The 13,143-nt window shown below is 42.6% G+C and overlaps 1 protein-coding gene across 9 annotated transcripts in view; it reads left to right on the forward strand.

The window, feature by feature from the left end:
- Window positions 1-600: 600 nt before the first annotated feature.
- Window positions 601-13,143, forward strand: part of DENND1A (DENN domain containing 1A) — a 547,848-nt gene continuing 535,305 nt past the window's right edge. For all 9 annotated transcript variants that reach the window (XM_028493529.2, XM_028493534.2, XM_028493531.2 and 6 more), the window contains exon 1: window positions 601-696. In XM_028493529.2, the coding sequence (XP_028349330.1) occupies window positions 680-696 (17 nt within the window). In that variant the 5' untranslated portion in view covers window positions 601-679. The remainder of the gene's footprint in view (window positions 697-13,143) is intronic.

The raw sequence follows: 13,143 nt of genomic DNA on the forward strand, positions 1-13,143 counted from the left end.
CGGTGCGGGCGGGAGGGGGCGGCGGTGTGAGAGGCGGAGGGGGCGGCGCGCGCCGGGCACGCGTTCCTGGAGGCCTGAATGGGAGACAGATTATCTCTACGCCAGAACCACTGGGTGGGAGGACTCCACAGGAGAGGAATGGGTAAAGGTTTCTTCAGGTGAGCTTGGGGGTCTCTGTGGGATGAAGATCTTTTCAGAGGGGTTGTAGGTGTTGGTTTCTATAGGAGAACAGTGGGAGAGGAGGTCTTTAGGGGCCTGCACCCGGAAAGTACAACGCACCGAGCTCCGGGAGTCCACCCCGGCGGACGCGCGGTTCCCGCCACCGTAACCGCCCTCACGCGGCACTGTCTCCCGCGAGCGGACTACACTTCCCGGCAGCCCCCACGGGCGGCGGCGGTGCGGGCGGGAGGGGGCGGCGGTGTGAGAGGCGGAGGGGGCGGCGCGCGCCGGGCACGCGCGCCGGGGACCATGGCGTTCGCCGGGCTGAAGCGAGTGCATTAACCCCGGGAGGCGGCGGCGGCGGCGGCGGCGGGGGAGCGAGCCTCGAGCGGGCGGGCCCCAGCCTGAGGGAAGGGAGGAAGGGGCGGGGAGAGCGCCGGAGGGAGGCCGGTCGGCCGCGGGCGGGCGGGCAGCGCAGCGCCGAGCGGGGCCCGCGGGCCCATGAGGAGGCCCGGGGACCATGGGCTCCAGGATCAAGTGAGTGCGGCCGGGCCGGGCGGAGCCGGGCCGGGTGAGGGGCGGCGAGGCCGGGCAAGGGCTGCAGGGCAAGAGCTGCAGGCCTCGGGCCGCGCGGGGGACTTGTTGCCGGGGCCCAAGGGGCTCCTCGCGTGACGCCGGCACGCGGGGAGGGGGACGGTTGCCATGACGATCCAGGGAGGCGCGGGGGCGGGGTGCGCGCGGGGTGGAAGGGCGCTGGTGGTCAGTTGTCCTCTCCTCACCTGAGGGCGGGAACAGCTGAGATTACAAGGTGGCCCCCTCCCCGGGGTTACAGAGAGCCTCTGAAAACGGTCACACAACTGTTGGGGGGAGGGCGAGAAATCTCTAGAAGCAACTCCCCAAATGGGTGTTTGGGGCGCCCCTGAGAGTGGGGCAGGTCCTGGCTGCTTAAGGCCTGCGGGCCCCCATAGAAGTCGCGTGAGATTTTCAGAGGGAGGGGCCACTCAAGGACTGAAGGTCTGGATGGCCCGGGGAGGAAGGCCCTTTTCTCTCTGCTCCTGTTTCCCCCTCGTATCTATGCAAGTCTCCCCACAGCGAGGGCCAAAGGCTGTGAGGGAAGATACCTCTGTGCTGTAACCGAGCACCTGATCTTGATAATCGTTGGAAAGGTTTTGTAATTCAATCTGGCAAATTCCCTCACTCATTCATTCATCTGGAGTCCCTGGTGAGGGGTTAGTTTTCCCGGGAAAATGTTGATACATCTGACTTGGGAACCCATTGAAACATTGTTGCCCTCTTTCTAGACCTAGAAGTTGACTTTGGAGAGTGCAACTTTTATGCAGTCCCATTTGGGTGTGTTGGTTTGAACTCTATCTCCGCTCCCAGCCAGGTCCTCTTTTGGCCTCTCCCTTCCTCAGTTCCAGAACATGAGATGCCTTATCTCTAATCACTAACAAATGTTCACTTTTTCTCTGAGTAATAGAATTGTTTAACGGCACTTAAAAACCCAGTTAGCAGCACAGGCTTTTCCTTAAAACAGCTTTCATAGGATACTTTAAACCCGCTTACAAGAAAGTCTGAGACATGTGTTTACTTCAGCATTTTGAGAATTATGCTAGGGAAGTTTGAAAGGGGAAGGGCCTTATGGGTGAAATCTAATAATTATTCAAGCATTGCACCTCTTGTCCCGTCGATGTCCATGCAGTGTGTCCTTTGCCCAGCCTTGTAGTCCCCTGACTGGCTTAGGCCTCCATTCACAAAATGTATTTTAACAGGCTGCAGCAACCCGGAGACTAGAAAAGTTTGCTTATGATAATGAAAATGGAAGAGTTGGATGAGTACCCTGTTAATTCTTGATTTTTGTGGAAATGAGGGGAAAAAGAAGCATGCTCCAAATAAGAGCTTAAGAAGCTTGGGAGGTAAAAAGATGTAGTGTGTGGAGCATTGGTATTAAAGAGGCACTCCAAGTTTAGCTCCTGCTTCCAAATAAGAGTTGTAAACTTGGGATTTCAGTAGCACTTAGAAACACTTCACAAAAGCCACCATAGAGTTGCAGAGTATACTTGTGAGGATGCTTACCTTTCTTGTTACAGAGAAGTTCAGAAACTTGCCAGATATGAGGCAAGTCAGTGTCAGAATCAGCATGAAAATCCAACAAGTGGAAGTTCAGATGACTAGGCATCAGGTCTCTGTCTTGCTCTTGAATGTTGCAGGTTGACAAATACATACCTTAAGAGTGTTTTGTGGAGCCCATCTATTTATCTGAGTGCTTGGGCAAGAGAACTTATACTAATGCATGAAGTTCTGTTAAGCAAATTAGTATAAAGAATAGCCTTCTTGATCTTGAAACTAGACTGCTCGGTGATAAAAACTTAGACATGGGAATTATGTTAGCTTGTGGTGAGGCTGAAAGGGAGTATGAAGAGAGAAATTATGAGAAGTAGTTGTGATTTATGGTGACTGTTGACTATGTAGCTTCTGCCTGCAGGTAGGAATGAGGATGGACAGGTGGTGAGAAAGCCATCTTCTTAGGCGCTGCCTTAATTTTGGGGGGAAACAGGGCTTTGATTACTACTGACCGTCTGTTCCATCCTGACAGGAAAGAACAGACTGAGCTCAAGGTGTTCACCCGGCTGAGGTGTAGTCTAAGTGTGCAGGCTCTGTTGTGTAGGACAGTCTTGGGGGTGGGGGAGGAGAACATAGGGTGCCCCTCTGAGCAGGAGAGCGCTCTGGCCGCCTGTGCTTTCTCTCCTCATCTCTGATATTGTGTGGTCCAGTCAGGCTAACAATGTGGAATCAGATTTGGATTCCTATTCGCTGACTACGAAACTTTGTACAAAATACCTCTTTCTGCCTCAGTTGCTCTGAGGGTAAAATGGGGAAGACTGTATGTTGCAGGGTCATTATGTGCAATAAACACAGTATCAACATGACTGCTGGGCCCATATTAAAAAGTCGGTAATTGTTAGTTTCTTTTACACCTTCTCTATCAAAAGACTAAGAAAACTGCTATATTTTATACCAGAAATGTCAAGAGAACTGTGAGTTTTAGGTAACGGAGAAAAAGGTTTTGATGATCCAGGAATTAGACTGAACATGCAGAGCAGGACTCAGCATTCTCTCATTAAAACATAAAAATTGATTAAAAACAATACTCTGTGTAATTGTGAAGCTGGTGTCTGTTATATGATCAGTAGTAAAGCAGGTGAGTTGCTAGGCACAGGTGTTGAGGTTCAGTGCTTGTTCAGACTTTCCTTTTAAGCTAAGGCTGGTTGAACACAATTTCTGTGTCGGGCATGGTGGTAGTGCTTTATGTGAACCATTTTATCAAATCCTCACAACTGTCCAATGATGTAGCTACTGTTAGCTACATTTTTCAAATGAGAGAATGGGGGTTTATAGGCCTTAGATCAGATGCCCTTCCGAGGAATCCTACCCTGATGACAGTGCCCTGCCCCCACCCCTCCTCAGCCTAGGCCAGGTGTCCTTCATCCATGCCCCCTTATCCCCAACCTAGGCCAGTGTCCTTCATCCGTGCCCCCTCTTCCCCCACCTAGGCCAGGTGTCCTTCATCCGTGCCCCCTCGTCCCCCGCCTAGGCCAGGTGTCCTTCATCTGTGGACGGCCCCCCACCTAGGCCAGGTGTCCTTCATCCCTGCCCCCTCTCCCCCAACCTAGGCCAGGTGTCCTTCATCCATGCCCCCTCGTCCCCCACCTAGGCCAGGTGTCCTTCATCTGTGGACCCTCCCCCCAGCATAGGCCAGGTGTCCTTCATATGTGCCCCCTCTCCCCCCACCTAGTCCAGGTGTCTTTTGTCTGTTTCTGTGGCTCCCTGTGTTTATCACTGTCATAGCACTAAATCCAGTTCCTTGTGTGTCTCCTATACGAAGCCCGACATAAACTTCTTGAGAGCAGGGACTGTCTTATTTGTCTTTTGAGTTCCCTGTGTCAAACCCAGTACCTGACACATAATGTTTAGGAAGAGTTTATGGAATGCTTTTAAGAAATACGTGAGGATCTGAATTAAGTTCCTAACTAAAGGCTCTGGGTTGAATGTACATAGAGCTAAAAAATAACAGTTTGCTATTTGAACTCTTGAGGAGGAAGAGTGTTTAAGTGTTAAGTTTTTTTTGTTTTTTTTTTTTGCGGTACGAGGGCCTCTCACTGCTGCGGCCTCTCCCGTCGCGGAACACAGGTTCCGGACGCGCAAGCCCAGCGGCCATGGCTCACGGGCCCAGCCGCTCCGCGGCATGTGGGATCTTCCCGGACCGGGACACAAACCCGTGTCCCCTGCATCGGCAGGCGGACCCTCAACCACTGTGCCACCAGGGAAGCCCAAGTGTTAAGTTTTTAAGCGAAATTGCCCTGGTCTAGGCAGCAGTTCCTTATTTTTTCTGAAGAGTGTTTGTTTAGTTCATGTTCATTTTAATAAAGGAAACTTGTCTTGCCTCAGACCAAACATCTACTTGACAAAGGAAAGAAAAGGTCACCAGTATTCAGGTAGCACTCTGGAAAGCTCCTAAACCTTAAACCTGAGCAGACATTTATTTATCTAGAGAGATAAAAGGAGCAATGGTAACTGCCAGTCTTCAACAGGTATGTTTAAATCTTATTTAGTGTTTGAGTGATCCCAGTGGACTGGAATGTGGTTAATATGAAGCAATTTAACTGATAATGTAGACACACAGCAGGAAACTGTGGCAGTTTAATATTGCTTGTGGTGACATCCTAGAAATTGTTTCCAGGCACCAAGGGCAGGAAGTGGATTGTAAGTAATTGAAGGAAGTATTCTAAGTGAGTTTGAAGAAACCTGACATTTATGGACTTTGAGAGAAGCATACTCAAAGATATGAAGGCATACAGACAGGACAGGGCAGCTGATTTGGCTTTGTGGTGGTGTTTATTCTGCATTAGCCTGTATACCTGTCTTCAGTACTATGTTATGTGCCCAGTAGTATGCTAAGTACTAGGGACACAAAAATGAAAAGATTTTGCTTTAAGGCTCTCCAAAGTAGTAGTGAGACAGGAGTGTAAAACAAAACCAACTCCCTCCAAGTCCCCTCCCCACCAGGAAACCTGAGTGTCGGACAATAAGATCATTGCTATAGTGGAGATGGAGCCCGTGATGAATAGGTGAATAAGTGAAGGAGAGACTGTCTCCTAAGGAGGGCTTCCAAAGAAAGAATGCTTCATAAAGATGTTTCAGTTGAGACAGGAGAGATGAGTAAGGGTGTGAAAGGGGTAAGAATGGTGGCAGAAGTAGAAGCCATGGTGATGGCTGTGGTGATCATGGTGGTGACTGTGGTGGTGGCAGTAGTGGTAGTAATCTCAATAGAGGGTGCAGTATGTGTGAAGACAGGACACATTAGGGAAATAAAAATGTTAATTACCACCTAATAGACACTAAAATGCCAGGAATTGTTAGACATTGGGAGTTAATGGGAATAATATTTATTCCTACTTTCATGGAGTTTACAATCTGGTGGACCTGACAGATTAAAAAAAGTCAGTTCATGTGAAAAAAAAATCAGTTCACGTAAAGCTACGTGGATGTGCTATAAACACAAGATGCTGAGAGAGGATGATGGGAGCGGCTGTCCTATTTTAGATAAGAGTAGTGAGGGAGGGCTTACTGTGGAGATGACATTTGAGCTGAGATTTAAAGGATGAGAAGGCATTAGCCATGTAAAGAAACTCACAAGACTTCATTCCAGGCAGAGTGCAGCATATACGGAGGCCTCGAGGCAAGAAAACCCTAGACAGATTTCAGGAACCGATAGTGGGTTTGGGTAGTGACTGATGGCAGGGAGGCTGGGGTCAGGTCAGAGAGAGACTGGGGTCCTGAGCAGGGCCTTTTAGGCTGTGGTAATCTGCAAACAACTTTATTAAATAAACCATACTATAAAACTTATTCTTTTACAGTATATAATTAAATGGTTTTCAGTATACGCCAAATACCACTATCCAAATCCAGAACATTTTCATCACTCCAGAAAGAAACCCCATACCCATTAGTGGTCGCTCCCCATTCCACCCAAACCCTCTCAGCCCTAGGCAAGCACTAACCTACTTATTGTTGCTATAGATTTGTCAATTCTGGGCGTTTCATATAAATGGAATCATATAAAATATAATCCTTTGTCTTTCCCTAAACATAATGGTTCCCAAATTTATTCATGATATAGCATATATGAGCATTTCATTACTTTTTATCATTGAATAATATTTCATTGTATGGTTAAACCACATTTTATTCATCCATTCGTCAGTTGTTAGGTATTTGGGTTGTTTCCACTGTTTCACTGTTAGGAATAATGTTGATGTGAACATTTTGTTTGGACATATGTTTTCATTTCTCTTGGGTATATACCTAGGAGTGGAATTGCTAGATCATATGGTAACCCTTTTTAAGGAACTGTTAAACTGTTTTCCAAAGCAATTGCACCACTTTGTGTAAAGTGATATCTCATTGTGGTTATGATTTGGCCCACATGAGTTGTGTAGAAAATGAAAGATCAGAGCAGACAGAGATAGGCTCTCAGAAGAGGGTGAAACTGGAACTGAAAGAAAAGTGAGATTTGGAGAAGGGAGGAGGGATTTCTGGAGGAAGAACAGCGGAAGTTTTATGAGTTGGAAATGGGGATAAGCCCATCCTTGTTTTCTGATACAGAAGCAGCCTTGGCTTTTTAAGATTGCTCTGCTCCAGGCTTTTTTTGGACAACCCATTAAAGGATTCCATTACCAAAATGCACCACAGGCTGGCTGCTTCTTGAGGCCTGTTGTGTAGCACAACTGATATATCTTCCTTCTGTGGGATAAGACTAGGGAGTTGAAATGTGACTTCCTCTCCAGGGCCCTCCCCTGCCTCTTTCCACCACGGCACTCCCCTCCCAGTCTCCATAGAAGAGAGTACAGAGACTTGGGGTGGTGGAACAGAAGTCTTGCTGGTGACTGAGCTCCCCATTATTAGTAACCAGAGGCAGTCCCTTGAATTTTCATGACTTCTGGAAAATGTTTTGCTGCAACTCCATCATTCTAATCTGAGTCATTGCAGTCAACTTGGAGGGGTTTGCACAGCAGACAGGAAGGTTGAAACAGGGAAGATAAAAACCTGGATGGACTATTGCTGTAGGAAAACATGTTTTTTTTCAGGCTGTTAAATCTGTGTGTAAGTTTCTGGCTGGAATTCTTGTGGGTTGCAAAGGTTCAGCCTTTTACCTGGCCCTAGGGGGAACTAATCTCTGGATTTGAAACATCCTTTTTGCTTAAAAGGATTTTGTTCTAAAATGGAAAGATAAACAAGGAAGTAAACCAAAGGAAACAAAGCAAAGTTGGTCTCCTCTACTTTAATTGAAATCCATACCCATTCTAAGTATTTCTAAGTATGGACTTGAAAAGGAACCAAATAAAGGAAGTAATAAAATATATGTTCAAAATATATGAGTTCTTATAGAAAAGGTAGGTTACGTCCTAAAAGTATATTTGTAATTTGGTTATGGCAGTTAGAATGTATTTTTGGGATTTCCTTGGTGGTCCAGTGGTTAAGACTCCACGCTTCTAATGCAGGGGGCACAGTTTCGATCCCTGGTTGGGGAACTAAGACCCCACATGCGGCGCGGTGCAGCCAAAACCAAAACAAAACAAACAAAAAAAGAATGTATTTTTCTCTTAGAGATACTGTTATGTATGTCAGGCATAAGGACATTCCAGATGAAAGGAACTGTGTGTGTAAAAGAGATAGGGAGATTACAGGTATAGCTGAAATACAGAATATGTGGAAAAAGATTATAGGTGATGAAGTTGAAAAAGCAGGTTTGTGCTACTGGGACCTCATGCCATTGAAGGATTGAGTTGGGAATGTAGTATGATCAGACTTGGGTTTTTAGGAAGATTACTCTGGCAGCAGTAGTTTAGAATAGTGATATCTCTGGGTTGTGCAGCATGATCCACGGGGGTGTGAAAAAAATAAATTAGGACCTACATTTGTTTCTATATCAGTCTTCAAAGTTTGTTTTTGTGTTTTCTAATAATATACTATAGATGAGTGTAGTAAGACATTCTTATAATTTATAAACAAAAATACATATCTCAGATGTATGCTCAGATTTTTTTACTGATAGGGAGGAATGCATGGAAAAAAATTGGAGACCACTGGTTTATGGAAGTGTTATAGTTTATATTGCAGAAGATCAAGGTCCAAAGTGAGGTTTTAGTTTTCAAAAGAAAAAGGACGACTTTGAGAGAGATTTTAGGGAGAATTGACAAGACCTGGTGACAAATTACATGTAAGAGGTGAGAGAAGAATCAAAGATAACTTGCCAAGGTTAGCAAAGTTTTATTATGAATGAGTGTTTGGAAGGTGAGGACTGGTTATATAATGTGTTTGCTTTTCTGAGGAAAAATGAAAAGTTATAATTGGGAGAAGGCATTTTAGTCTGTGGTGAGAAAGGAAGAAATCTTTAAGGGCGCCCTAATGAATGTGTGTGCTTGGTTAGATGAGTAAGATTTCAAGTGGGCTGGGCGGAGTTGCTGAGGGGAAATTTGTCGATGTTAGATTTAGGAAGAGAAAAAATAAACTTCTGAACTCACTTTAGCCACAGGAAAGGTTTCAGGGATGTTGCATTGATCTCGCCTAGACTGTATGAATAAATAGGAGGAAGGAAACCAATCTAGAGAAAGATGCTGTTTGACTTCAAGCAAACAGTTCTTGTACTCCAGGGTGTGAGAGGAGCCAGGGGGATGTGGGCCTCGGAGACACTAGGGTTAGAGTCCCCGCAAACCCGCACGATCCCCATCTGAGTTCTAAGTTTCTGAGCCTCAGTTTTTTAATTTATAAAAGGAAGCTAATAAATTCACCTCTAGTGTTGTTGTGAGGATTAAAAGCAACCTTATGCCTAGCCCTCAGCAGAAAAATGACCGTTTAGTAAATGGCAGCTGTCATTAATATTGTTTGGAGTGGATGGGACACTCTTGTCTGAAGAACCTAGAGTTAAAAAAAAAAGTCAAAAGAAAGCAAGTGTTCCTTTTTATAGTTGTTGTTATTTTTTTTTAAAAGACAGAGTATTTGCTTTTTCTCTGTGAGTATGTTGGGATGATGTGTTGTATATTTTACTGAATTTATTTGAAGGTTTGTGATCCTGGTATGTGCAAAGCACTATTTCTCTTACTGGTTGGGAGAAAAGAAGCTTAAAGTCTACTAAGAGAGATAAGATGAGCATGTAAATAATTAAAATGATAATAGCATTTAAGAATATTTTATGCCTCCTCTTTCACCAATAACTAAAAATTTTATTCAGTTTTAGGAAAGATTTACCCCATTTATATTTATTTGTTTAGCTGGTATCAGTGTTCACTTCTTGTCTTTTTAATATAACTTCATTCCTTTTTTTCTGAGTGCTAAAATTATTTAAATTTTTTTATTTTGGAAAAATTTAAACATTATAATAATAGAGAGAATAGTATAATGAGCCCCCAAATGCCCATCACTCAGTTTCAGCACTTACTAATTTATGGCTTTCTTAGTTCCATTTATAGATAACTGACCATAACGCTCCTCTGCCTCCTAGTCCTAGATTATTTTGAAGTAAAGTATGTCTGGTTATCTCTTTTTGGTCCATTAATTTATTAGGGGCTATAAAATGGTGATATTTTATTTCCATCATTTCTTCTTGATATTAGCTAGAATACTTCTATAAAGAAAAACTTCTGCATATCAACTATTTGGTTACCCTAAGGTGCAGTTCATATAGGGAAGGCAGAATAAATATTTGATTCATTTTATTTGTTTTTCAGACTGAGTTAGTTTTCTAGCATTTTCCCAAGGTGACTGATTCTTTTCTTTCTATCACTTGAAGCACATAGATTTAAACCTGTTTGCTATATTTCACTCTACTGTAGTTATTCTCATTGATGTTAATTTGCCCTATCTTTGTCTAGTGGAAGCTTCTTTAAGTTAATTTCTAGAGTCCTTTTGACAGAATCTCAGTAGTTTTTAGTAGCTCCCTTGCCTTTTGGTATGATGAGATGTTGCAGACTCATCTTGCATGTTTCCTGCTCCAGACCTGTTTTCTGCTGTTCCTCTAAGGAGTCTTGCTTCCTTTTGGTGGGAAATGGCGTTAGAGATTAGAGTCTGGGTTTCAGAACTTTTTTTTTTTTTTTTTTGCTACTAGGTTATTTCTAGTAGCAAATATTATTATTTGCTACTAGAAATAACCTAGTAGCATTATTTCTAGGCTTCTCCAGGGGTTAGAACTAGGAAGAGTGTGTGTGTGTGTGTGTGTGTGTGTGTGTGTGTGTGTTTAAGGTAACTACATCACATGTTCACATTGGTATTTACAATTCAAGACCATAGCATTTTAATTTAACCTCATTATTCTTACATCTGAATCTCTTATCACTCATGTCGAAAGTCCTGATTTCCAATGACACCAACACAAGTATTCTTTTTGCTTTATCCCACAATATCCAAAAACTCAACAGCAATACCAACATTACCACCAACAATATGTACTAAAAGCAGGTTTTTGGGGTTTTTTTTTCAATTTGGCTATTCTTTTTGTCCTTAGAGTATATCACTTTAGGAATATATAGTAGTTACTGTTTTAAAACCACTAGGAATAGTTTCTCTGTGGTTGTGTCACCAACTCAATTCATAGTGTTTTTTTTTTCCTCTTTCAATCTTTTGGGATTGCTTTTTAAAAATAATTTTGTTTTATAATTATATAAAAAACTTCTATGGTTTCAAAGCCAAATCTACAAAAAAGGTATATTCAGAAAAGTCTAACTTCTGTCCTTCCCACACCACCCTGTTCCTTTCCTCCTCTGTAGGTAGCTAGTTTAAAAAATTGTTTTTCATTTTTAATTTCATTAGAAAAAAGGTAAACACATAGTATATTCACACTTCCCCTCACCAACCCTTCAGAGAAATGATAGCATTCTGTGTGCACTGTTCTCTCCTTTACTTTTCTCATTTTATACCCTCTAAAGAGATCACTTGTAGTAGTACATATAGGTCATCCTTATTCTCTGTAGTAATAGCATAGTACTCCATTGGATGGATGGTCCATGGGTTATTCAACCAGTCTCATGCTGATGGTCATTTAGGTTGCTTCTAGTGTTATATGATGCTATAATGAATAGTCTTGTGTATGTGCCTTTTTGGTATTTATACCCTTATACCATTGGGATAGATTTTTAGAAGTGGGATTGCTGGGTCATAGAGTAAATTTATATGTAATTTCACTTTAGTAAAATTGTAAAAGAGTAAAGTAAAATTTTACTTTAGTGAAAAGTGTCAAATTCTCCTCCACACAGGTTGAGCCCGTTCACATTCCCATATTTGATAGTGCCTTGTTGCCTTACAGCTTCACCAACAGAATGTGTTTGTCAAACGTTAAAAATAATTTTAGTCAAAGCTATAAATGCACGTGTTAACAAATCAAATAGTTGTAAGAGCTCATGATGAAGAGCAGTAATTCTCTACCCTACCCCACACTCCTTCAGGAACAGCCTCTACTAACTGATTTTATTTTCAGTTCTTCTGGTGGTTAACCCATAACCCTTAGATACATCTCTGTCTCTTAATTTAATTAACTTTAGACAGTATTTGTTGATACCCTGAAACGAAAGATGATGAGTACCTTTATAATACTTCACTCTTTCCTCTTCCACTGTTTTTTTTGAATTTTTGAATTTTATTTATTTTTTTATACAGCAGGTTCTTATTAGTTATCCATTTTATAGATATTAGTGTATACATGTCAATCCCAATCTCCCAATTCATCACACCACCACCACCACCACCACCCCGCCACTTTCCCCCCTTGGTGTCCATATACATATGCTTGTTCTCTACATCTGTATCTCTAGTTCTGCCCTGCAAACCGGTTCATCTGTACCATTTTTCTAGGTTCCACATACATGCGCTAATATACGATATTTGTTTTTCTCTTTCTGACTTACTTCACTATATGACGGTCTCTAGATCCATCCACTTCTCTACAAATGACCCAATTTCGTTCCTTTTTATGGCTGAGTAATATTCCATTGTGTGGTGCATGTGTCTTTTTGAATTATGGTTTCCTCTGGATATATGCCCAGTAGTGGAATTGCTGGGTCATATGGTAATTCTGATTTTAGTTTTTGTAAGGAACCTCCATACTGTTCTCCATAGTGGGTGTATCAATTTACATTCCCACCAACAGTGCAAGAGAGTTCCCTTTTCTCCACACCCTCACCAGCATTTGTTTGTAGATTTTCTGATTCCCACCAACAGTGCAAGAGGGTTCCCTTTTCTCCACACCCTCTCCAGCATTTGTTGTTTGTAGATTTTCTGATGATGCCTATTCTAACTGGTGTGAGGTGATACTGCAGTGTAGTTTTGATTTGCACTTCTCTAATAATTAGTAATGTTGAGTAGCTTTTCATGTGCTTCTTGGCCATCTGTATGTCTTCTTTGGAGAAGTGTCTGTTTAGGTCTTCTGCCCATTTTTTGATTGTTTTTTTGTTTTTTGTTTTTGTTTTGTTTTGTTTTTTAAGTATTGAGCTGCATGAGCTGTTTATATATTTTGGAGATTAATCCTTTGTCCGTTGATTTGGTTGCAAATATTTTCTCCCATTCTGAGGGTTGTGTTTTCGTCTTGTTTATGGTTTCCTTTGCTGTGCAAAAGCTTTGAAGTTCATTAGGTCCCATTTGTTTATTTTTTGTCTTTACTTCCATTATTCTAAGAGGGGATCAAAAAAGATCTTGCTGTGATTTATGTCAGAGTGTTCTTCCTATGTTTTCCTCTAAGAGTTTTATAGTGTCCGGTCTTACATTTAGGTCTCTAATCCATTTGGAGTTTATTTTTGTGCATGGTGTTAGGGAGTGTTCTAATTTCATTCTTTTATATGTAGCTGTCCAGTTTTCCCAGCACCACTTATTGAAAAGGCTGTCTTTCCTACATTGTATATCCTTGCCTCCTTTGTCATAGATTAGTTGACCATAGGT

The sequence above is a fragment of the Physeter macrocephalus genome, chromosome 9 (genome assembly GCF_002837175.3).
Source record: "Physeter macrocephalus isolate SW-GA chromosome 9, ASM283717v5, whole genome shotgun sequence".
Classification (NCBI taxonomy): domain Eukaryota; kingdom Metazoa; phylum Chordata; class Mammalia; order Artiodactyla; family Physeteridae; genus Physeter; species Physeter macrocephalus.